This window comes from Cherax quadricarinatus, chromosome 85 (assembly GCF_038502225.1).
Source record: "Cherax quadricarinatus isolate ZL_2023a chromosome 85, ASM3850222v1, whole genome shotgun sequence".
Taxonomy (NCBI): domain Eukaryota; kingdom Metazoa; phylum Arthropoda; class Malacostraca; order Decapoda; family Parastacidae; genus Cherax; species Cherax quadricarinatus.
This window is the reverse complement of record NC_091376.1, coordinates 19,850,180-19,874,419: the sequence shown is the minus strand read 5'-3', so window position 1 is coordinate 19,874,419 and position 24,240 is coordinate 19,850,180. Positions and strand designations below refer to the sequence as shown.

Below are 24,240 nucleotides of genomic sequence, written 5' to 3'. Positions count from 1 at the left end.
GCCGTACAACTCTCCATCCTGAATGCCATACGTGTCTCTGATGATTTTAGGTAGTAATACCTGGGCTGAGGCTGGCGTTATTGCCCCACTGAGAAGTTCAACACCGACAGTGTTAATCCTGCGTCTGTAACTGCACGCCATGTTGACTAATAGTAGTTCTCCTGGTCTGACGACAGAGGCGCGACAAGCACCACCTCACACTACTGCTGTCAGGGAACTGAAGAGCGTTTGCGCAGGAGGTCTGCACGGCCCAATAGCGATGCAGACAATGATCATGGAAGTAGGTAGAGTAGCAGGAAATCAGCTAGAATGCCATTGAGGTAGGAAGAGTAGCAGGGAATCAGCGAGAGTATCATGGAGGTAGGGAGAAAAGCTGGATATCAGGGAGAGTATCATGGAGGTAGGGAGAGTAGCAGGAAAACAGGGAGAGTAACATGGACGTAGGTAGACTAGTAGGGAATCAGGGAGAGTATCATGTAATTAGGGAGAGTAGTAGGGAATCAGGGAGAGTATCATTGAGGTAAGTAGAGTACCATGGATTCAGGGAGAGTATCATGCAGGTAGGGAGAGTAGCAGTCAATCAGGGAGAGTGTCATGGAGGTAGGTAGAGTAGCAGGGAATTAGGGAGAGTATCATGCATGTAGGGAGAGTAGCATGGATTCAGGGAGAGCATCATGGAGGAAGGGAGAGAAGCAGGGAATCAGGGAGAGTATCATGGAGATAGGAAGAGTAGCAGGGAATCAAAGAGAGTATCATACAGGTAGGGAGAGTAGCAGGGAATCAGGGAGAGTATCATAGAGGTAGGTAGAGTAGCAGTGAATCAAGGAGAATATCATGGAGGTAGGGAGAGTTGCAGGGAATCAGGGAGAGTATCATGGAGGAGAGGTAGAGTAGCAGGGAATCAGGGAGAGTATCATGGAGGTAGGAATAGCAGCAAAGAATCAGGGAGAGTATCATGCAGGTAGGTGGAGTAGCAGCGAATCAGGGAGAATATCATGGACATAGGTAGAGTAGCAGTGATTCAGGTAGAGTATAGTGGAGGTAGGTAGATTGGCAGGGAAGCAGGGAGAGTATCATGTAGGTAGATAGAGTAGCATGGAATCAGGGAGAGTATCATACAGGTAGGTAGAGTAGTAGGGAATCAGTGAGAATATCATAGCGGTAGGCAGAGTAGCAGGTAAACAGGGAGAGTATCACACAAGTAGGGAGAGTAGCAGGAAATCAGGGAGAATGTCATGAAGGTATGTAGAGTGGCAGAGAATCAGGGAGAGTATCATATAAGTAGGTAGAGTAGTAGGGAATCAGTGAGAATATCATAGCGGTAGGCAGAGTAGCAGGTAAACAGGGAGAGTATCATGTAAGTAGGGAGAGTAGCAGGAAATCAGGGAGAATGTCATGAAGGTATGTAAGTGGCAGAGAATCAGGGAGAGTATCATGGAGGTAGGTAGAGTAGCAGGGAATCAGGGGGAATATCATGGAGGTAGGGAGAGTTGCAGGGAATCAGGGAGAGTATTATCGAGGAAGGTAGAGTAGCAGGTAATCAGGGAGAGTATCATGGAGGTAGGTGGAGTAGCAGTGTATCAGGGAGAGTGTCATGGAGGTAGGTAGAGTAGCATTGAATTAGGGAGAATATCACGGAAGTAGGGAGAGTTGCAAGCAATCAGGGAGAGTATCATGGAGGTATGTAGAGTAGCAAGGAATCAGGGAGAGTATCATGGAGGTAGGGAGAGTAGCAGGGAAACAGGGAGGGTATCAAGTAGTTTGGGAGAGTTGCAGGGTATCAGAGGTTGTGTCATGGAGGTAGGGAGAGTGGCAGGGAATCAGGGAGATTAACAGTTAATCAGGGAGAATAGCGTGGAATCAGCGAGAGTATCAGGGTTGCAGGGAAAGTAGCTTAGAGGCAGGGAGAGTAGCTGGGAGGAAGGGAGAGTAGCAGGGAGGTATGGAGGTTTGCAGAATATCACACAAAGTTGCAGGGAATAATGGAGAGTATAAGGGAGGCAGGGAGAGTAACAGCGAAACAGGGAGAGTATTAATGATGCATGGAAAGTTGCATGTAATGAGGGAGTTTAGAATGAATGTAGGGAGAGTAGCAGTGGAACAGGAATTGTCGCATGGATGCAGGGAGAGTCTCAGAGAGGCAGGGATTCACGGAGAGTAGCAGGGAATCAGGGAGAGTAGCAGGGAATTAGTGAGAGTACCAGGAAATCAGGGAGAGTAGCAGGGAATCATGCAGAATTGGAGAGAACCAATGAGAAAAGAAGATTCGCAGGGAGAGTTGCACGGAGGTAGGAAGTGTAGTATTCAATCAGGTAGAGTAGCAGAGAGTCAGGGAAAATAGCAGGGAATCAAGAATAGTAGCAGCGAGATATGCATGGAGGCATGGAGAGTTGTAGGGAGGCAGGGAGAGTAGCAGGGAGGCTGGGAGTGTAGCAGGGAATCAGGGAGAGTACGAGGGATTCAGGGAGAGTAGAAGGGAATCGGGGAGAGTAGCCGGGAGGCAGGGAGAGTAGCAGTGAATCAAGGAGAGTCTTTAAGGCGATAATATCATTTAGAGCAGGATCTGCAGGTGGTTACACTGGAATTCGACCACAACACCTCAAAGAGATGGTAAATCCAGTACTCGGTCTATCTGCAACAATTCTACTCACCGAGTTAACAACTTTCGTCAACAACTGCCTGGCTGGGCGGATCCCAGAAGAAATTAACCCTTTCCTTTTTCTAACCTCATTATGCACTTTGAAGAAGAAGGATGGGGGAATCAGACCCATTGCTGTTGGAAACACTCTTCGCCGTCTCGTTGCCAACGCAGCAGTAAGAAATATTCACCTAGAAGCTGCCACTTTACTCCAGCCACACCAATTGGGCACTGAGGTCTCTCAAGGCAGTGAAGCTGCAGCTAATGCCGCAAGGGCCTACATCAGGGACCTACCAGAAGACAAGGCCATAGTCAAACTAACTTTTAGAAATGTTTTTAATATGGTGAAGAGAGATGTGGTCTTGCTGGTTGTTCGAGATCGGTTCCCCAGTCTTTTCCCTTCATTTTCGCTGGCTGCAGCAAACCCTCAATTCTTTTTTTTTCTTTTTTTTATTATCACACTGGCCGATTCCCACCAAGGCAGGGTGGCCCGAAAAAGAAAAACTTTCACCATCATTCACTCCATCACTGTCTTGCCAGAAGGATGCTTTACACTACAGTTTTTAAACTGCAACATTAACACCCCTCCTTCAGAGTGCAGACACTGTACTTCCCATCTCCAGGACTCAAGTCCGGCCTGCCGGTTTCCCTGAACCCCTTCATAAATGTTACTTTGCTCACACTCCAACAGCACGTCAAGTATTAAAAACCATTTGTCTCCATTCACTCCTATCAAACACGCTCACGCATGCCTGCTGGAAGTCCAAGCCCCTCGCACACTAAACCTCCTTTACCCCCTCCCTCCAACCTTTCCTAGGCCGACCCCTACCCCGCCTTCCTTCCACTACAGACTGATACACTCTTGAAGTCACTCTGTTTCGCTCCATTCTCTCTACATGTCCGAACCACCTCAACAACCCTTCCTCAGCCCTCTGGACAACAGTTTTGGTAATCCCGCATCTCCTCCTAACTTCCAAACTACGAATTCTCTGCATTATATTCACACCACACATTGCCCTCAGACATGACATCTCCACTGCCTCCAGCCTTCTCCTCGCTGCAACATTCATCACCCACGTTTCACACCCATATAAGAGCGTTGGTAAAACTATACTCTCATACATTCCCCTCTTTGCCTCCAAGGACAAAGTTCTTTGTCTCCATAGACTCCTAAGTGCACCACTCACCCTCTTCCCCTCGTCAATTCTATGATTCACCTCATCTTTCATAGACCCATCCGCTGACACGTCCACTCCCAAATATCTGAATATATTCACCTCCTCCATTCTCTCCCCCTCCAATCTGATATCTAATCTTTCATCACCTAATCTTTTTGTTATCCTCATAACCTTACTCTTTCCTTTATTCACTTTTAATTTTCTTCTTTTGCACACCCTACCAAATTCATCCACCAATCTCTGCAACTTCTCTTCAGAATCTCCCAAGAGCACAGTGTCATCAGCAAAGAGCAACTGTGACAACTCCCACTTTATGTGTGATTCTTTATCTTTTAACTCCACGCCTCTTGCCAAGACCCTCGCATTTGCTTCTCTTACAACCCCATCTATAAATATATTAAACAACCACGGTGACATCACACATCCTTGTCTAAGGCCTACTTTTACTGGGAAATAATTTCCCTCTTTCCTACATACTCTAACTTGAGCCTCACTATCCTCGTAAAAACTCTTCACTGCTTTCAGTAACCTACCTCCTACACCATACACCTGCAACATCTGCCACATTGCCCCCCTATCCACCCTGTCATACGCCTTTTCCAAATCCATAAATGCCACAAAGACCTCTTCAGCCTTATCTAAATACTGTTCACTTATATGTTTCACTGTAAACACCTGGTCCACACACCCCCTACCTTTCCTAAAGCCTCCTTGTTCATCTGCTATCCTATTCTCCGTCTTACTCTTAATTCTTTCAATAATAACTCTACCATACACTTTACCAGGTATACTCAACAGACTTATCCCCCTATAATTTTTGCACTCTCTTTTGTCCCCTTTGCCTTTATACAAAGGAACTTTGTGAACTTGAAATTCCCTCATCAGAGGGTGTTCAGCAGGGTGATCCACTCGCCCCACTATTGCTTGGCAGTAAGCCTATGCAACGAGCTCAACATTTGGCACCTGGATGATGGCATTCTGGCAGTTAATGAAGAGTCCCTGTTAGAGGATCTACAACTGGTGAAGACACAGGGACTCATCCTCAATCCTTCCAAGTGTGAAATCATAACAACGAACCAGGAAATAATCAATGTTGTGCGAATAATCCTCCCGGAAGTTTCTACTACCACTCCATCCAACAGCATCCTCTTGGGAGCACCGCTGGGTCACCAGGCCATCGACACGATCCTCAAGGACAAAGTGAATGATCTGAAGAGAATGGAAGAGAGAATAAGCGTTTATGATGCCCATGATGCTTTGTATCTCTTCACAAGATGTCTTGCTTCCTGAGGTACGCACCGTCTTTTAACAACCCAACTTAAGAAGGCACTGAACCCGTCACTAGAGGATCAGCAATGGGATCAGGCAACTCTCCCAGTGTGACTGGGAGGTATAAGGGTGCGCAGAGCAATGCAGGTAGCTTACCTGCATTTCTGTCTTCGTGTTTGGTTTCCAGTGGTTTAGTCAAGAAGATTGTCCCCGAACGCTTGAGAGATGCGGTAAGAGCTCAAGTCCCCAAGTTTACTGAAGCAGCCATGTGGTGGGACACCCTTGCAGACTCCTCCAGTAGACCAGCTCCTCCCAAAGAACACAAACAGTCCCACTGGGAGAAACCGATCATGGAAAAAATCGCCAACACAATGCTCACCAATGCCTCAGGAAAGGACAAAGCTCGTCTCCTGGCAGTGAAGGCACCACACCCAGGAGATTTCCTTTTAGCTGTTCCCAATTCCTCCCTGGGCACTCGACTCGACCCACAGGCCATTCGGATTGGTGTTGCTCTTTGCCTACCGCCCCCATCCTCACCGAGCATAGGTGTATTTGCGGCATGGCAATGGCTGATCAATAAAGACTTCATGGTCTCGTGTGTCACACATCAGAAGGGATGTGAGCCAGACATGAGGAGGTCAACAACATAAAAGGAAGCCTCGCCACAGCCCGTTGCCCAGCTCAACGGGAACCCCAAGTGCAGAGGTCTGATGGAAGTCAAAAGCATCCTGATGGATCCACTATGCTACCTTGGAAAAATGGAAAGCAGATTGCCTGGGACTACACCTGTGCTGCCACATTGGCAGACACCTACTTGCCATACTCCGTAGCTGAAGGGGGTGGAGCTGCCAGCTACAGGGAGACCCAGAAGATCCGCAAATATGAAAGCTCTAACTTCATCCCAATAGGGTCAGAGACCCTTGGAGCATGGGGCAAGTGTGCTCTAAAGTTCCTCAAAGAGCTGGGTTAAAAACTCATCATATAAACCAAGAACCAGAGGGCAGCCAGCTTCCTCTTTCAGAGACTCAGTGTTGCTATCCAGAGGGGAAATGCCAGTACCATTCTGTGCAAGCGGCTCACCGTCAGGGAGCTGGACAAAGTATTTTAGATGTAGATCTGAGTTATCCATGTTGTTTTACTGTTTATTGTATTTTTGTCAATGTATTTTGTTTTTAAATAAAATTCATATTAAATATAGGGGTGGTAGGAGAAAATTTTCAAACAGCTTCAGGGAGAACCTTGAGTTTTCCTTGAGGCAAGTTTATTCTTTTCTCTGAGGATGAGGGACCCCAGGACAGTTCCAGAGGTGGTACCTCCATATATATATATATATATATATATATATATATATATATATATATATATATATATATATATATATATATATATATATATATATATATATATATATAAATATTATTATTTTTTTTATTTTTATTATTATCGCTCTGGCCGATTCCCACCAAGGCAGGGTGGCCCGAAAAAGAAAAACTTTCACCATCATTCACTCCATCACTGTCTTGCCAGAAGGGTGCTTTACACTACAGTTTTTAAACTGCAACATTAACACCCCTCCTTCAGAGTGCAGACACTGTACTTCCCATCTCCAGGACTCAAGTCCGGCCTGCCGGTTTCCCTGAAACCCTTCATAAATGTTACTTTGCTCACACTCCAACAGCACGTCAAGTATTAAAAACCATTTGTCTCCATTCACTCCTATCAAACACGCTCACGCATGCCTGCTGGAAGTCCAAGCCCCTCGCACACAAAACCTCCTTTACCCCCTCCCTCCAACCTTTCCTAGGCCGACCCCTACCCCGCCTTCCTTCCACTACAGACTGATACACTCTTGAAGTCATTCTGTTTCGCTCCATTCTCTTTACATGTCCGAACCACCTCAACAACCCTTCCTCAGCCCTCTGGACAACAGTTTTGGTAATCCCGCACCTCCTCCTAACTTCCAAACTACGAATTCTCTGCATTATATTCACACCACACATTGCCCTCAGACATGACATCTCCACTGCCTCCAGCCTTCTCCTCGCTGCAACATTCATCACCCATGCTTCACACCCATATAAGAGCGTTGGTAAAACTATACTCTCATACATTCCCCTCTTTGCCTCCAAGGACAAAGTTCTTTGTCTCCACAGACTCCTAAGTGCACCACTCACTCTTTTTCCCTCATCAATTCTATGATTCACCTCATCTTTCATAGACCCATCTGCTGACACGTCCACTCCCAAATATCTGAATACGTTCACCTCCTCCATACTCTCTCCCTCCAATCTGATATTCAATCTTTCATCACCTAATCTTTTTGTTATCCTCATAACCTTACTCTTTCCTGTATTCACCTTTAATTTTCTTCTTTTGCACACCCTACCAAATTCATCCACCAATCTCTGCAACTTCTCTTCAGAATCTCCCAAGAGCACAGTGTCATCAGCAAAGAGCAGCTGTGACAACTCCCACTTTGTGTGTGATTCTTTATCTTTTAACTCCACGCCTCTTGCCAAGACCCTCGCATTTACTTCTCTTACAACCCCATCTATAAATATATTAAATAACCACGGTGACATCACACATCCTTGTCTAAGGCCTACTTTTACTGGGAAATAATTTCCCTCTTTCCTACATACTCTAACTTGAGCCTCACTATCCTCGTAAAAACTCTTCACTGCTTTCAGTAACCTACCTCCTACACCATACACTTGCAACATCTGCCACATTGCCCCCCTATCCACCCTGTCATACGCCTTTTCCAAATCCATAAATGCCACAAAGACCTCTTTAGCCTTATCTAAATACTGTTCACTTATATGTTTCACTGTAAACACCTGGTCCACACACCCCCTACCTTTCCTAAAGCCTCCTTGTTCATCTGCTATCCTATTTTCCCTCATACTCTTAATTCTTTCAATTATAACTCTACCATACACTTTACCAGGTATACTCAACAGACTTATCCCTCTATAATTTTTGCACTCTCTTTTATCCCCTTTGCCTTTATACAAAGGAACTATGCATGCTCCCTGCCAATCCCTAGGTACCTTACCCTCTTCCATACACTTATTAAATAATTTCACCAACCACTCCAAAACTATATCCCCACCTGCTTTTAACATTTCTATCTTTATCCCATCAATCCCAGCTGCCTTACCCCCTTTCATTTTACCTACTGCCTCACGAACTTCCCCCACACTCACAACTGGCTCTTCCTCACTCCTACAATATGTTATTCCTCCTTGCCCTATACACGAAATCACAGCTTCCCTATCTTCATCAACATTTAAAAATTCCTCAAAATATTCCCTCCATCTTCCCAATACCTCTAACTCTCCATTTAATAACTCTCCTCTCCTATATATATATATATATATATATATATATATATATATATATATATATATATATATATATATATATATATATATATATATATGTATATATATATGTATATATATATATATATATATATATATATATATATATATATATATATATATATATATATATATATATATATATATTTATTTATTTATTTATTTATTTATTAACATGGGCCGTTTCCCACCAAGGCAGGGTGGCCCGAAAAAGAAAATCATTCATCATTCACTCCATCATTGTCTTGCCAGAGGGATGTTCACACTACAGTTATAAAACTGCAACATTAACACCCCTCCTTCAGAGTGCAGGCACTGTACTTCCCATCTCCAGGACTCAAGTCCTTCCTGCCAGTTTCCCTGAATCCCTTCATAAATGTTACCTTGCTTACACTCAAAGAGCACGTCAAGTTCTACAAAACCATTTAAGAACATAAGAAAGAAGGAACACTGCAACAGGCCTACTGACCCATGCGGAGCAGGTCCATGTCCCCCCCGATTAGCCCAATGACCTACCAAGTCTGGTCACTTCCACTTAAGGAAAGAGCGCGGCATCAGACCTAGCAGCACAAGCTAGTCAGGTCCAACTCACATCCACCCACACCCATTCATGTATTTATCTAACCTATTTTTAAAACTACACAATGTTTTAGCCTGAATAACTGTACTCGGGAGTTTGTTCCACTCATCCACAACTCTATTACCAAACCAGTGCTTTCCTATATCCTTTCTGAATCTGAATTTTTCCAACTTGAAACCATTGTTGCGAGTCCTGTCTTGGCTGGAAATTTTCAGCACGCTATTTACATCCCCTTTATTTTTCCTGTTTTCCATTTATACACCTCGATCATATCCCTCCTAATTCTACGCCTTTTGAAAGAGTGCAGATTCAGGGCCCTCAGTCTATCCTCACAGGGAAGATTTCTGATAGATGGGATCATCTTTGTCATCCTCCTTTGTACGTTTTCCAGAGCATTTATATCCATTCTGTAATACGGTGACCAGAACTGAGCAGCATAGTCTAAATGAGGCCTAACCAAGGATATGTAGAGTTGAAGAACAACCTGAGGACTTCCATTATTTATACTTCTAGATATGAAGCCAAGACATCTGTTAGCTTTATTGTGAACACTAATGCACTGTTGTCTTGGTTTTAGAATACTGCTAACCAAAACTAAATCCTTTTCGCAATCAGTAGTATTAAGATCTACATTATTTAGTTTATGTGTCGCATGGTTATTTTCCTGTCCAACATTTAGAACTTTGCATTTGTCTATATTAAACTGCATCTACCACTTCTCCGACCATTTGTTCCTATCTAACATGCTCACGCACACTTGCTGGAAGTCCAAGCCCCTCACACACAAAACCTCCTTTACCCGTTCCCTCCAACCTTTCCCTGGCCGTCCCCTACCCCGCCTTCCCTCCAATACAGATATATATACTCTCGAAGTCATTCTGTTTCGTTCCATCTTCTCTACATGCCCAACCCATCTCGAGAACCTCTCCTCAGCTCTCTGGATAGTAGTTTTGGTAATCCCGCACCTCTTCCTAATATCCAAAGTATTGATTCTCTGCATTATATTCACACTACACATTGCCCCAGACATGACATCTCCACTGCCTCCAGCCTTCTCCTTGTTGCAACATTCATCACCCATGCCTCACGCTCATGCAAGAGCATTGGTATAACTCTACTCTCATACATTCCCCTCTTTGCTTTCATGGATAGAGTTCTTTGTCTCCATAGACTCCTCAGTGCACTGCTCACCCTTTTCCCCCTCGTCGATTCTATGATTCACCTCATCTTCCATAGACCCATCTGCTGACACGTCCACTCCCAAATATCTGAATACATTGACCTCCTCCATACTCTCTCCCTCCAATCTGATATCCAGTTGGTTATCCTCATCACCTTACTCTTTCCTATATTCACTTTTAATTTCCTTCTTTTACATACCCTACCAAACTCATCCACCAACTTCTGCATCTTCTCTTCTGAATCTCCCAAGAGCACAGTGTCATCAGCAAAGAACAACTGTGGCAACTCCCACTTTGTGTTAGATTCTATGTCTTTTAACCCCACACCTATTGCCAACACCCAAGAATTCACTTCTCTTACAATTCCATCTATAAATATATTGAACAAAAATGGTGACATCACGCATCCCTGTCTAAGGCCTACTTTCACTGGCAAATAATCTTCTTCTCGCCTGCATACTCTAACCCGAGCCTCACTATCCTTGTAAAGACTCTTCACTGCTTTCAATAACCTACCTCCTATTCCATACATCAGAAACACTGCCACATTGCCCTCCTATCCACCCTATCAAACATCTTTCCCAAATTCTTAAATTCCAGAAAAACCTCTTTACCCGTATCTAAATACTGTTCACCTATATGTTTCACTGCAAGCATTTGGTCTACACACCCCCTACCCTTCCAAAAGCCTCCTTGTTCATCTGCTATCCTGCTCTCCGTCTTACTCTTAATTCTTTCAATAACAGCTCCAAAACAATATCCCCTCCTGCTTTTAGCATTTCTATCTTTATTCCATCAATCCCAGCTGCTTTACCCCATTTCATTCTTCCCACTGCCTCATACACTTCCCCACACTATCAACTGGTTCTTCCACACTTCTATGAGATGTTATTCCTCCTTGCCCTATACACGAAATCACAGCTTCCCTACCTTCATCAACATTTAACAATTCCTCAAAATATTACCTCCATCTTCCCAATACATCTAACTCTCCATTTAATAACTCTCCTCTCTTATTTTTAACTGTCAAATCTATTCGTTCCCTGGGCTTTCTCAACTTATTAACCTCACTTCAAAACTTGTTCTTATTTTCAACAAAATTTGTTGATAACATCTCACCCACTCTCTCATTCGCTCTCTTTTTACATTGCTTCACCACTCTTTTAACCTCCCTTTTTCTCTCAATATACTTGCATCACTTCTATTTTGAAAAATCCTCTCATATGCTAACTTTTTATCTCTTACTACTCTGTTTACATCATCATCCCATTAATTGCTCTTCTTCCCTCCCGCACCCACTTTCCTGTAACCACAAACTTCTGCTGAACTCTCTAACACTGTATTCTTAAACTTACCCCATACTTCTTCTACTTCAATGCCTGTATTCTCACTAGCCCATCTGTCCTCCAACAGTTTATATCTTACCTTAACTGCCTCCTCCTTTAGTTTATAAATCTTCACCTCTCTCTAACTTGCTGCTTCCATTTTCCTTGCATATCATCTACCTTTCATTCTCACTGTAGCTACAATTAAAAAGTGATCTGACATGTCAGTGGCACCTCTATAAACATGTACATCCTGAAGTCTACCCAACAGTCTTTTATCAACCCATTCATAGTCCAACAAACTACTGTCATTACGCCCTATATCATATCTTGTATACTTATTCATCCTCTTTTTTCTTAAAATATGTGCCCCTTTCTATACAAAGTTTAATGAAGTGTTCCCATTATCATTTACACCTGGCACCTCACACTTACCTACCACACCCTCTCCTAATGCTTCTCATACTTTAGCATTTAGGTCCCCTACCACAATTACTCTCTCACTTGGCTCAAAAGCTCCTACACACTCGCTTTACATCTTCTAAAATCTCTCTCTCTCCTCTACATTCTCCTGGTGCATACACACTTATTATGGCCAGCTTTTCACATCCGACCTTATTTTAATCCTCATAATCCTTGAATTTATACATTTAGATCCCCTCTTCTTCCCCCATAACTGGTCCTTCAATATTATTGCTACCCCTTCCTTAGCTCTAACTCCCTCAGGTACTCCTGACTTAATCCATTTATTCCTCCCCAGTCCCCACTGAAACTCCCCTACCCCCTTCAGCTTTGTTTCACTTAAGGCCAGGATATCCAACTTCTTTTCATTCATAACTTTAGCAATCATTTGTTTCTTACTGTCGAGTTTGCTCACATTCTCTTACTGCCACGACTATGACAACATGAAGGGGTATGTTATTTTCTTGGGTCTCCCTACCAAGGTGGGAGACAACTGCTGTTGTAAAAAATCCATTGCTTATTTTAATATTATTTTTACAAATTAATAATATTACTTTTTGTCGTTTATATTTTTTCCATATTAATTAGTTTTACATAACTGACATTTTCCAAGTTACTTTTTTATGAATATCATTATAAAAAATAATATAATCGTCCAGAAATTGAATTATTGCACTAATTTTTTATTATATCATGTACAGAGGTGTTATCATCAGATCGACACCATGCCTAACCCTTCTAGGGTAGGGTAGGTGCCTGAGCCAGAGCTTGTAGCTCATAAGACTGTCATTTTCATTTGCCCCCTTGGGGCGGGAATGGCAGACCAGAGAGGCCTAGCTTGTGGCTAGGCCTGGGGACAGTTGGTCCCAAAGATGAGGAGGTACTTGTGCCTCCTCCCATGGGAGACTTAGGTCTCAGACACTCCCTAAAGAGGGAGCCAAGGCCGGGCCACCACTTGGAAAAGGCCCGGGCCGGGAGAATACCGGCTAATCTTTAATAATAATAATAATATCATCAACGAATTTGGTCATTTCAAACAGATGTGCTAAAAATTTTCGTAACAGTTTACATAAGGCAAAAGTTCACCTTTATTTAAAACTGTAGAAATAATTATTGATTTCTCGCATGATTAAATTATTTTTTCTTTATATTTTCAAAATCATAATGACTGCATTATTTTCAGTTTAGTTGTGAACAACAGAATTGCCTAGTAATTTTTCAATTATAATATTAATTGGTTTGAGATTTTGTGAATCACATGGAAAATGCAGTGATTAATAAAGGTTCAAATCTTAGTTGAATTGTGACAAATGATTCTTATTCCCTCTTCTTTTTAATACTGTCGTTGGCGCTGAATATTTTAGCATAGATAACTCTGAGGATGCGACGTGTTATGAAGTAGAGGAAGAAGACAGTCAGGTGGAGGAGGAAGATCACGTCCAGCATGAGGAACTCCACCCAGGAGAGCTGTGCCGCTGGTGACCTCAGCTGAGGCGCACCTTTGTGACGGATGACGTACTCCGTCCAGAACACTGCCAGTTCCGTGGGCGATACAGGCTGATCCCGCATCAACTTCGACTTCCTCAGAATGTTGTCTTTATACCTGGTAAACAGAGAAAATAAATTAAATTTTAGAATTTTTTTTCATGCATGCAGAACCTAATGAGGCATGAAAAAATCTCATTAAGTATTAGGGTGAATATTTTTACAGAAGGAAATTCCAAACAGGCTTAATATTTGAAAATAAATGGTATAAAATACCGACACTATGGAAACATAAACACATATGCAGTTTAATGTGATCCTTTATTGACAACGTTTCGCCCACACAGTGGGCTTTTTCAAGTCACAAACAGATCTGTTTGTGACTTGAAAAAGCCCACTGTGTGGGAGAAACGTTGTCAATAAAGGATCACATTAAACTGCATATGTGTTTATGTTTCCATAGGCTTAATATTTAGGAATTAATGTAGCAAATCTAATTAAGTCTGGTATTTTCAACATAAACGATCAATCAATAACTAACTTTGGGTTGTTAATAATGTCATTAATAGCGTTGACAATCACGTCCTCTGTGAGTTCCTCCCACAGCAGAAAGTCTCCCACTCCAGAGTTCCTAATAAACATGCTGTTTCTGTTTTGGTCAGCAAATATCGGCAAACCGAGGAGTGGCGTGGCATGGTATATAGATTCCTGCGTGCCGAGGAGACCACAGTGTGTAATGAACACCTTCACGTTATTGTGAGCTGTGGAACAATGGTACAGAAATAATGATCACCACCTTCATGTTGTTGTGAGCTGTGGAACAATGGTACAGAAATAATGATCACCACCTTCATGTTGTTGTGAGCTGTGGAACAATGGTACAGAAATAATGATCACCACCTTCATGTTGTTGTGAGCTGTGGAACAATGGTACAGAAATAATGATCACCACCTTCATGTTGTTGTGAGCTGTGGAACAGCATATTATTGAACAATGTTTACATAAAGGTAAGAAAGTTTCAGCTGAGTTCATGGATTTAGAAATGACATATAATAGAGTGGATAGAGGGATCGATGTAGCAAATGTTGCAAGTATATGGAATAGCTGGTAGGTTACTTAGAGCAGTTAAAAGTTTTAATGAGGATAGTGAGTTTGTTAAATATCTTTATTATGCACCCCATATCCATCCTGTGGACGGTAGTCAAAAGATTACAGAGGTACATAGTGAGACACAGGTTAGGGAGTGCAGGAGAAAGGTAGATTATTTTCCATTAAAAGAAAGCCTCTAAGAGAGTTATGGGATGTCATCATCGTTATTTAATATATCTGTAGATGTAATAGTAGTGAATGCTATGGTGTTGGGGACAGGTCAATGATTAAAATATACAGAATTATATACAAAGAGAGAGTTGTCAAAGGTGCTTTTTGTAGAGAAGTTACGAGGATTGGTAAACGAATTTGAGAAGGTATTGAATAGGACATCATAAGTGTAATAAGTGAATCTTGAATCTCTAGGTAATAACTGGAATTGCGATGCCGAATAAATAAGGATCTTTAAAGCTCTCGCATGGAAATCAGTTTTGAGAATTGGCTACACAAAACTGAGCAGAGATCACCTGCATATATCAACTGTTCTTAGAACCTTCACCTGGTAATTGATAACCAGGGATTGAAACCAGTAACAAGTGGAAAAAGTTAGTCCTAAAGATTAGAACCTAAACTTTAGATATTGATATGAGGAAACTGCAGCTAACAGATGGATGGCTGTGTCATAATGCTGTGTAGTATATAAAGGTTCATTCAACTTAGGTATTTTAAAAACTATTAAGACACTAGTGTTAAATACTTATTGTTTTGCAGTTGTATTAGTTTTGGAATTCTTTGGAAGACTAAGAAAAATATTGATTTTTAAGTTTGTAAAGAATTCAGTTTGATTAAGATTCCAATAATTCGGAATTTTAAAATATATTTCTTGCATTGACAAATTTGCTTGCATAATAAAGTGAATGAGAACTGTCCTGGCAGTAAGATACATCAGCCATTTTAAATACTGAAAACATTCACATTAGGTCAACACATATATTTTGATCATGATTGAATGGGAAGCAAACTTTTGCTGAATTTGACACCTACATCGTCAAACTGAACCTTCCTAACTTGAATTTTCTTCTTTGCCTTCCTTAAATTAGGATAAAACTTTTTTAAATAAATATTTCAAGGTACTCTGCTGAAAGTTTAGGAAGGTCTGTGAACCATTCCTAGATGATGGGAATGTGGCAGCAACTCTGTGCACCTGCACATGCCAATTGTTCCTAAAATCTGGTCCACGTTACCTTTCACAGATTTTCAAAATTTGAATCCAATAGGAAGAGGAGTTCTAGAATTATGAATGGAAATAGAAAGGCTGGAGGAAAAAAATTAGGAAACCGCTTATAAGTCCCCCTTCAGGGATATCAACAGGAGGAAACAATAGGAGAATGAGAAATAATGTTAGTACCTAAAAACATGCAAAGTAGGGAAAGCAGAAAACCACAGTGACGAAGAGTATAACTGGGGGTCAACACACCCAAGGCCCGGTCTGAGAACAGGCCTCGTGGTGCATGAGGGTCTGATCATACAGGTTGTTACTACTGGCCGCACGCAAACTGTGGTACGAAGTTTAGTACTTGGCTTCGAATTATAGAGCAATAAGCCTAACCTCAGAGTCAGTATTTACCGAGGCTATTCGAGGCTGCCTTGAAAAACATAAATTGATTAAGGAATCTCAGCACAGTTTTACAAAGGGGCTTTCCTGCCTTACGAATTTACTAACTTTTTTTTCACTAAGCATTTGAGGAGGTAGATCATGGTAATGAATATGGTATTGCTTATATGGATTTCAGTAAGGCTTTTGATAGCATTCCACGTCGAAGGTTGTTGAGGAAAGTAAAGGCACACGGAACAGGAGAATTTTTTTTTCTTAGAGTCGTGGCTGAGAGGTATACAACAGTGAGTTTGCGTAAGTGGGGAAATTCCAAAGTGGGTACATGTCACATGCGGTGCTCCACAGGGGTCAGGGTTGACCCATTTGTTGTTCACAATTTATAGAAACGACATTGAGAATAAATAGCTACATAAGCAAGTTTGCCGACGACACCAAAATAGATCGTCGAATTAATTCTGACGAGGACACTAGAGTGCTACAGCAAGATCTGAATAGATTGATGCAATGGTCGGAGAAGTGGCAGATGGAGTTTAATACTGACAAGTGCAAAGTTCCATCTGACACTTATAAACTAAATAACGTATATCTTAATTACTCTGATTATGAGAAAGAGTTAGGAGTTCTGGTTAGTAGTAATGTAAGTACGCTGAGGTCAGTGGTCACCTGCGGTCATACCTGTCCTAAGCTCTGGGAGTTAGCATGGGGTGTTACTAAGCACCATGGCTTGTTGTAGTGTTTCAGAATCTCAGGTTAAAGTGTTGTAGAAGGAGGTTCTACTTCTTCAAAAGGAAAATAGGAGGCTGAAGCTTCACCTACATGAGTTTGTGAGTGTGAGAAGGATTTAGCTGGTAAGGAGGAAATGGTCACCAGCAGCAATAATGGCAGCCGCTTTAAGTGGCAAGTGGTTCACAGTTCAGGAGGATGGAAGATAAGGAGGGTTAACAGAGAAGATGTGAAGGTAGGAAATCGATTCTCTGTTCTCCAGGACGAGTGCACTTCAATGGTTAGTAAGGTTGAAGGTACCACTGATTCCCCTGCTAATCAAGGTAAGAATATTTTAATAGTAGGAGATTCTCAGGTAAGATATATGGACCGTGCTTTTTGTAACAGAGACAGAAAGGTCAGACAAAGAGTGTGTTTCCCAGGAGCTGGTGTTGGTGACATAGTCAGCAGGTTGGATAATAATATGTCAGATAATGGGAACAAGCCCATTATCTTAGTGTTGGGGGTAATGACATTGGGAAAGGTGGGAGACAGGAGCTGCTGGATAAGTACAGGTCAGCCATAGAAGTAGTTAGGTCTAAGGGAGGGATCCCAGTCATATGTAGCATCTTGCCTAGAAAGGGAGTGGGCAATGAATGGATGTCTAGGGCAATTGGTATAAATTGCTGGCTAGACAGGTATTGCAAGTAACTTGCAATCCCATTCATTGATAACTGGGACCTATTCTTTGGCAAACGTGATATGTATGCAAGGGATGGGGTTCATCTCTCTGGGGATGGAGTGGTTCCATTAGCCAATTCAATTGAGAGGGTAATTGATGACTTGTCTAGGAATTTAAACTGATAGATTATAGAGGTATGGGTGTTTGTGGGAAACAATCAGGCTGCAGTATTTGGGTTTTAAAACAGCAGTTGTTACTGGGACACCTCAGGGATATGTTTAAAAGACAATATTCAAAACAGAGTTGCTAGTAATGGCAAATCAATTGATCATCAAACAAAGAGAGATATCAGAGGGCAACGAGTGACTAGCTCCCTTAATGTTTACTATACAAATAGTAGGAGTCTAAGAAATAAGATAGATGAGCTAAGATTACTTGCAAGTGTAGGTAATATAGATATTATTGGTATAACAGAGACCTGGTTCAACCTGAAAGATAGAGAAATGCCTTCTGAATGCAACATACAGGGTTATAAACTATTCCACACTGATAGGGTCAACAGGAAGAGTGGTGGAGTGGCGATGTATGTCAGAGAAAATTTAAATTGTCTTAGACATGATATAAGATTAGAAACATTGAACACAGAATCTGTTTGGCTACAGTTTCTCAAGGGTCGTGACAGATTAATTTTGGGTGTGATTTATAGGTCCCCAAACCTTGATAGGGAGTGCAGTAAGCTGTTATGGGACGAAATTCATAAGGGATCTAGATATGAAAATGTTGTGATAACGGGAGATTTTAACTTTAGACAAATTGATTGGAACAATATGACAGGAAATCTTAAGTCTATTGACTTTTTTGATACGGTTCAGGATTGCTTTTTAGAACAGGTTGCGACAGAACCAACTAGAGGAAACAATCTGCTTGACTTGGTTCTTGCCAACAAAGAGTCACTAATTAATAATCTTGAGGTTAATGATAAGCTTGGGGAAAGTGATCACAAATAACTTAGCTTCAATATATCATGAAATTACCCAGATAACTGCAATCAAATCTTTGTTCCAGATTTTCACTTGGCCGACTTCATGGGACTGAAAAATTACCTGGGTGGGCTAAATTCGGATGTCCTGACTATGGGTCAGGTAGGTGATCTTGGTTGCCAATATGACGTTTTTCAGGGCATAGTTCTAGCTGCCTAGACAACTTTTGTTCCAAGTAGGGAAATTAGATCTAACAAAAATGATCCCATTTGGATGAACAATAGATTAAAACATCTCATTGGTCAAAAGAGAGGCATGTATAGGCATATAAAAAGAGGGGATGGTCAATTAAGAAATCAATATATTCAATTAAAAAGAGAAATAAAGAAAGGAATAAGAAAAGCAAAAAAGAGATTATGAGGCTAAGGTCGCAAGGGATTCAAAGACTAACCCAAAAGGGATCTTTCAGGTATACAAAAGTAAGATTAGGGACAAGATTGGCCCACTTAAGAGTAACTCTGATCAGATCACTGACAGTGATAAGGATATGTGTGAAACTCTCAATACCTTCTTCTTCTCAGTTTTCACCCAGGAAAATACTAGCGATATTCCTGAAATAATAGATTACGTAGAACAGGATGATAAACTATGTACAATTGCGGTAACTAGTGACATGGTCCTCAGACAAATAGAGAAACTAAAACCTAACAAATTCCCAGGTCCTGATGAACTGTTTGCAAGGGTGTTAAAGGAATGTAAAGAGGAACCTAGTATACCTTTGGCTAATCTTTTTAACATTTCACTACAAACTGGCAAAGTGCCTGATAAGTGGAAAATGGCAAATGTAATACCTATTTACAAGGCAGGTGACAGGTCCTTGGCTTCGAACTATAGACCAATAAGCCTTACCTCCATAGTGGGAAAATTTATGGAATCAATAATTGCTGAAGCAATTCGTAGCCATCTTGACAGGCACAGATTGATTAATGAATCTTAACACGGTTTTACAAAGGGGCGTTCCTGCCTTACGAATTTACTAACATTTTTCACTAAGGTGTTTGAGGAGGTAGATCATGGTAATGAATATGATATTGTGTATATGAACTTCAGTAAGGCTTTCGATAGAGTTCCACGTAAAAGGCTATTGAGGAAACTTAAGGCACAGGAATAGGAGGAGAAATTTTTTCCTGGGTAGAGGCATGGCTGACAAATAGGCAGCAGAGAGTTTTCATAAATTGGGAGAAATCAGAATGGGGGCACGTCACAAGCGGTGTTACTCATAATTTACATAAACGACATAGATGAGGGAATAAATAGCGACATAAACAAATTTGCTGATGACACCAAAATAGGCCGTCCAATTCATTCTAATGAGGACACTAGAGCACTCCAGGATTTGAATAGACTGATGCAATGGTCGGAGAAGTGGCAGATGCAGTTTAATATAGACAAATGCAAAATTCTAAATGTTGGACAGTAAAATAACCATGCGACATATAAACTAAATAACATAAATCTTAATACAACTGGTTGCGAAAAGGATTTAGAAGTTCTGGTTAGCAGGAATCTAAAACCAAGACAACAGTGCATTAGTGTTCGCAATAAAGCTAACAGAATTCTTGGCTTCATATCTAGAAGTGTAAATAATAGAAGTCCTCAGGTTGTTCTTCAACTCTATATATCCTTGGTTAGGCCTCATTTAGACTATGCTGCTCAGTTCTGGTCACCGTATTACAGAATGGATATAAATGTTCTGGAAAACGTACAGAGGAGGATGACAAAGATGATCCCATCTATCAGAAATCTTCCCTATGAGGATAGACTGAGGGCTCTGAATCTGCACTCTCTCGAAAGGCATAGAATTAGGGGATATATGATCGAGGTGTATAAATGGAAAACAGGAATAAATAAAGGGGATGTAAATAGCGTGCTGAAAATTTCCAGCCAAGACAGGACTCGCAGGAATGGTTTCAAGTTGGAAAAATTCAGATTCAGGAAGGATATAGGAAAGCACTGGTTTGGTAATAGAGTTGTGTATGAGTGGAACAAACTCCCAAGTACAGTTATTCAGGCTAAAACGTTGTGTAGTTTTAAAAATAGCTTGTGCTGCTTGAGTGGAGGTGACCAGACTGGGTGGGTCATTGGGATTATCTGGGGAGGATGGGACATGGACTTGCTCTGCATGGGTCAGTAGACCTGTTGCAGTGTTCCTTCTTTCTTATGTTCTTATGTTCTTAGGGAAAAACAGCATTGAATAAATGTTCACAGTAAAGCATCGACTACCTTATTTCCAAACCAGTACTTTCTAAATATAAACTTATCTAATTTGAACCCAATATTGAGGGTTCTCTATTGGAGGCATATCCTCAGGGCTTCATATCAAGAAGTATAACTAACAGGAACTCTCAGGATATTCATCAACTCTATATATTGTTGATTAGGCCTCATTTAGATTATGCTGCACAGTTCTGGTCACCGTATTACAGAATGGATATAAATGCACTGGAAAACGTACAAAGAAGGATGACAAAGTTGATCCAGTGCATAAGAAATCTCTCCTGCGAGGATATGCTGAGATCATTGACTGGGCACCACCAGGAGTTATGCAAATCGTGTCAAGTTCAAACCCATCAGCGGTACTGTAAACGATTCCTCGAAACTTGCTCTTGCAGCTGCCGTTCGAGGCGGGCTGCAGGTGAAGTTGAACACCATATTGACACTTTAAGAGGCCTTCATTATCGTGTGTAAAGATGATGTGGAAGCTGAGGAGTTACTACTGCTGCCACCACCACTCTCACTGCTCGAGGATTTACTGTCATGTCCTCTCCAGCTCTCAGGGCAAGGAGGACAGCAACCCTCAAGAAACTGGAAAAGCTTCTCACTTCTCAACCAGTCGATGAACTCAAGACATCCATTGAGGATCAAAACTGGTGGGCAACTGTTGGGAGCATCACAAAAATCCCCACAGCTTCGTCCATGCTCAAAATCACCTTCACCGATATGAACATGTTAGCTACCGCTTTGACAGATGGTCTTGCCGTCTATTTCTACTTCATCAGCGCCATCTACATCGAAGCTGAGAGGTACCACTACATTCATCACTGCTGGAATTGTTACTCATATGTTCACAACACCAAGGACTGTCCTGTGAAGGAAAAGAAGTTCTGCTCAACATGTGGTTGCGACGGCCGTGATTTCAAGTGTTGCACTGCCACTGCTCCACCTACACCTTCATGCCTGAACTGCAAAAGCAACGATCATCACACTCTTGCTACTAAATGTCCCACACGAAAAGATATTCTGAATAAGTCTCAAGAAGCTGCGCAGAAAAAGTTCTCTTCCAGGTTACCCACCTACGCTGCTATTGCAAAATTGCATGCTAACATAACGAAAATCCTCCAAGCTTCTACTCAACACTCTACTACCAACATCCCACCTGACTATGACCCAACAAAAATCTACTACTGCATGGTCTATGTACACATGCACAATGTTGCTGTTCCTGGGACTCAACACAGCCATTAATGAACTTTTCAAATTAAACATGTCTGAGTCCACCTTCCCAGCTTCTCTACCATCTTCTGCCATTCTCAACACCAACTCACGTCCAGTGGTAATTTCGACACCAGCAAGCCACTTCCAAGCATCAGCTCCATCACCACCTCCACCAACTTTAAGTGACGTCACTCCAGCAACAGCCAATGAGGTGCCACCATTGCCTCCACTTAACTCAGGAACCAACCAGTCAGCATCCTCCTTAACACCAGCAGCTTTTCCTGCCTCAACGAACCAATCAGCGACCTCGCCTGTCACGTCACTGCCACAACCAGCTAAGAAGCCTAAACTACCACATCCTGGGGTTGTAACTCGCACTGCCTCGGCTCAAGCTCACACCTCATCTACTGCCACTGTTGCCAACTCTCCTGAGGCTACCTCAGACCCTGAGGAGGAGATGGTGCCATTCATCGATAACCCTGGCACACGATTCTTCACTACTGACAACTACAGCGACGCAATGCTTGGCAAGGAACTCGTCCAGCGCCTCCAAGATGGCACCTTCAAGTTCACCTGCGACCCAGGATTCACCACCACTCTCAGTCGAATAATATAAACCTCCACCCATCCTGCAACAAGCGCCATACACCCATATGAAGTGGAATACCTCACAAGAAAGAAGTTCAAGTCTCTTTTGAATGGCTCACCTCCACCAGTGTAACGAGCTTCCACCTGATCAGTCTGCCTTTCCTGCCTCTCTGATGCTGCCGCCCTCATAACACCTCTACCATGGGAGCCATGTACCGTCAAATTTCATACCTCTCCATCCATGCAGCAGTACATTTGTATGACTTACACGAAAGTGGATGGGCCACTTACCTTTCTTCCCCTCTCCTCCTCCATCCCATCCTTTTCCAGTATTTCCATACTTCCCCATCCTTCTTCCTCCTCATTTTACCACAGCTCTGGTAGTGCTGAAGTTGAAGTTGATATTCTAAGGGCCCTGAATGTGCACTCTAGAAAAGCTTAGAATTAGGAAGATATGATTGAGGCGTATATGTTGAAAATAGAAATAAATAGAGGAATGTAAATAACGTGCTAAAATATCTAACCAAGACAGAACTCGCTGCACTGGTTTCACGCTAGAAAAATTTGTATTTAGAAATGGTAGAGGAAAGCACTGGTTTGGTAATAGAGTTGTGGATGAGTGGAACAAACTCCTGCATAACGTCATTGAAGCTAAAACGTTGTGCAGTTTTGAAAATAGGTTAAACAAATACATGAGTGGGTATGAGTAAGACCTGACGAGCTTGGGCCAGTAGGCTTGCTGCAGTGCTGCTTCCTTGAGAAATGGTACGTTAATACCGACAAGATGTGCAAAAAGATCTTATGTACAGTTCAGGACATTTATTAAAGGAAACCTTTCGCCACGAGTGACTTCTTCAGTCCTAATACAGAGAAAACTAAGAAAACGAGTATATATAGTGGCAGTTACATTGATGGGGTACGTTGATGATATTTTGGTCATTGTACCCAAAAATCTAGACGTACGTGGCATCCTCAACACTATCAACACTCTGGAACCATCATATTTACACTGAAGGAGGAGGACAACCGATTACCTTTTCTCGATGTTCTCCTACTCACTGGGGAAAACAGGATTTCTTGTAAAGTCTACCTTAAACATTCCTACGAGAACGATCTACACTTCTTCTCTCACCATGACACCAGAACTAAAAGAAGGGTAGTTATAGGCTTTTTTCTGAGAGCTACAGAATTTCCAGTTCACAGTTCCTCAACGAAGAATGTACATACATTGCACATTCCTTTAGTTCGCTACATTTCCCGGTAAACTTCATACGTGATTGCAAGAAACGTTCGACACGAATCCTCAACAAGACCAACACCAATCATGTTGAAAAAAAAGCCTCCAAGTTACAGCGTTTTACCGATCAGCGATGTTGCAACTAACGTTTCAAGATTTTTTGATAGAAAACTAGCTAAAACATCCACCAGCTCTTCAGCTACTATTACAAACCTTGTACAAAATCCCAAGAATGACTCTGGCATGAGTGCATGTGGGTGAAACAGCCAGATCTCTCGATGTTAGGATCATGAAACACAAAATACTTGCAGAGATGAAGACCAAAAACGCTTGTGTTAAACATGGGG

General features: G+C 41.9%; 1 protein-coding gene across 5 annotated transcripts in view; it reads right to left on the bottom strand.

Annotated features, from left to right (window-relative positions):
- Positions 1-12,569: 12,569 nt before the first annotated feature.
- The window catches only part of LOC138855226 (UDP-glycosyltransferase UGT5-like), a 35,897-nt gene continuing 24,226 nt past the window's right edge, over positions 12,570-24,240 (bottom strand). For all 5 annotated transcript variants that reach the window (XM_070103511.1, XM_070103510.1, XM_070103508.1 and 2 more), the window contains 2 exons: positions 14,046-14,265; positions 12,570-13,622 (listed from right to left, as the gene is read on the bottom strand). In XM_070103511.1, coding sequence (XP_069959612.1) covers positions 13,337-13,622; positions 14,046-14,265 — 506 coding nt within the window. In that variant the 3' untranslated portion in view covers positions 12,570-13,336. The remainder of the gene's footprint in view (positions 13,623-14,045; positions 14,266-24,240) is intronic.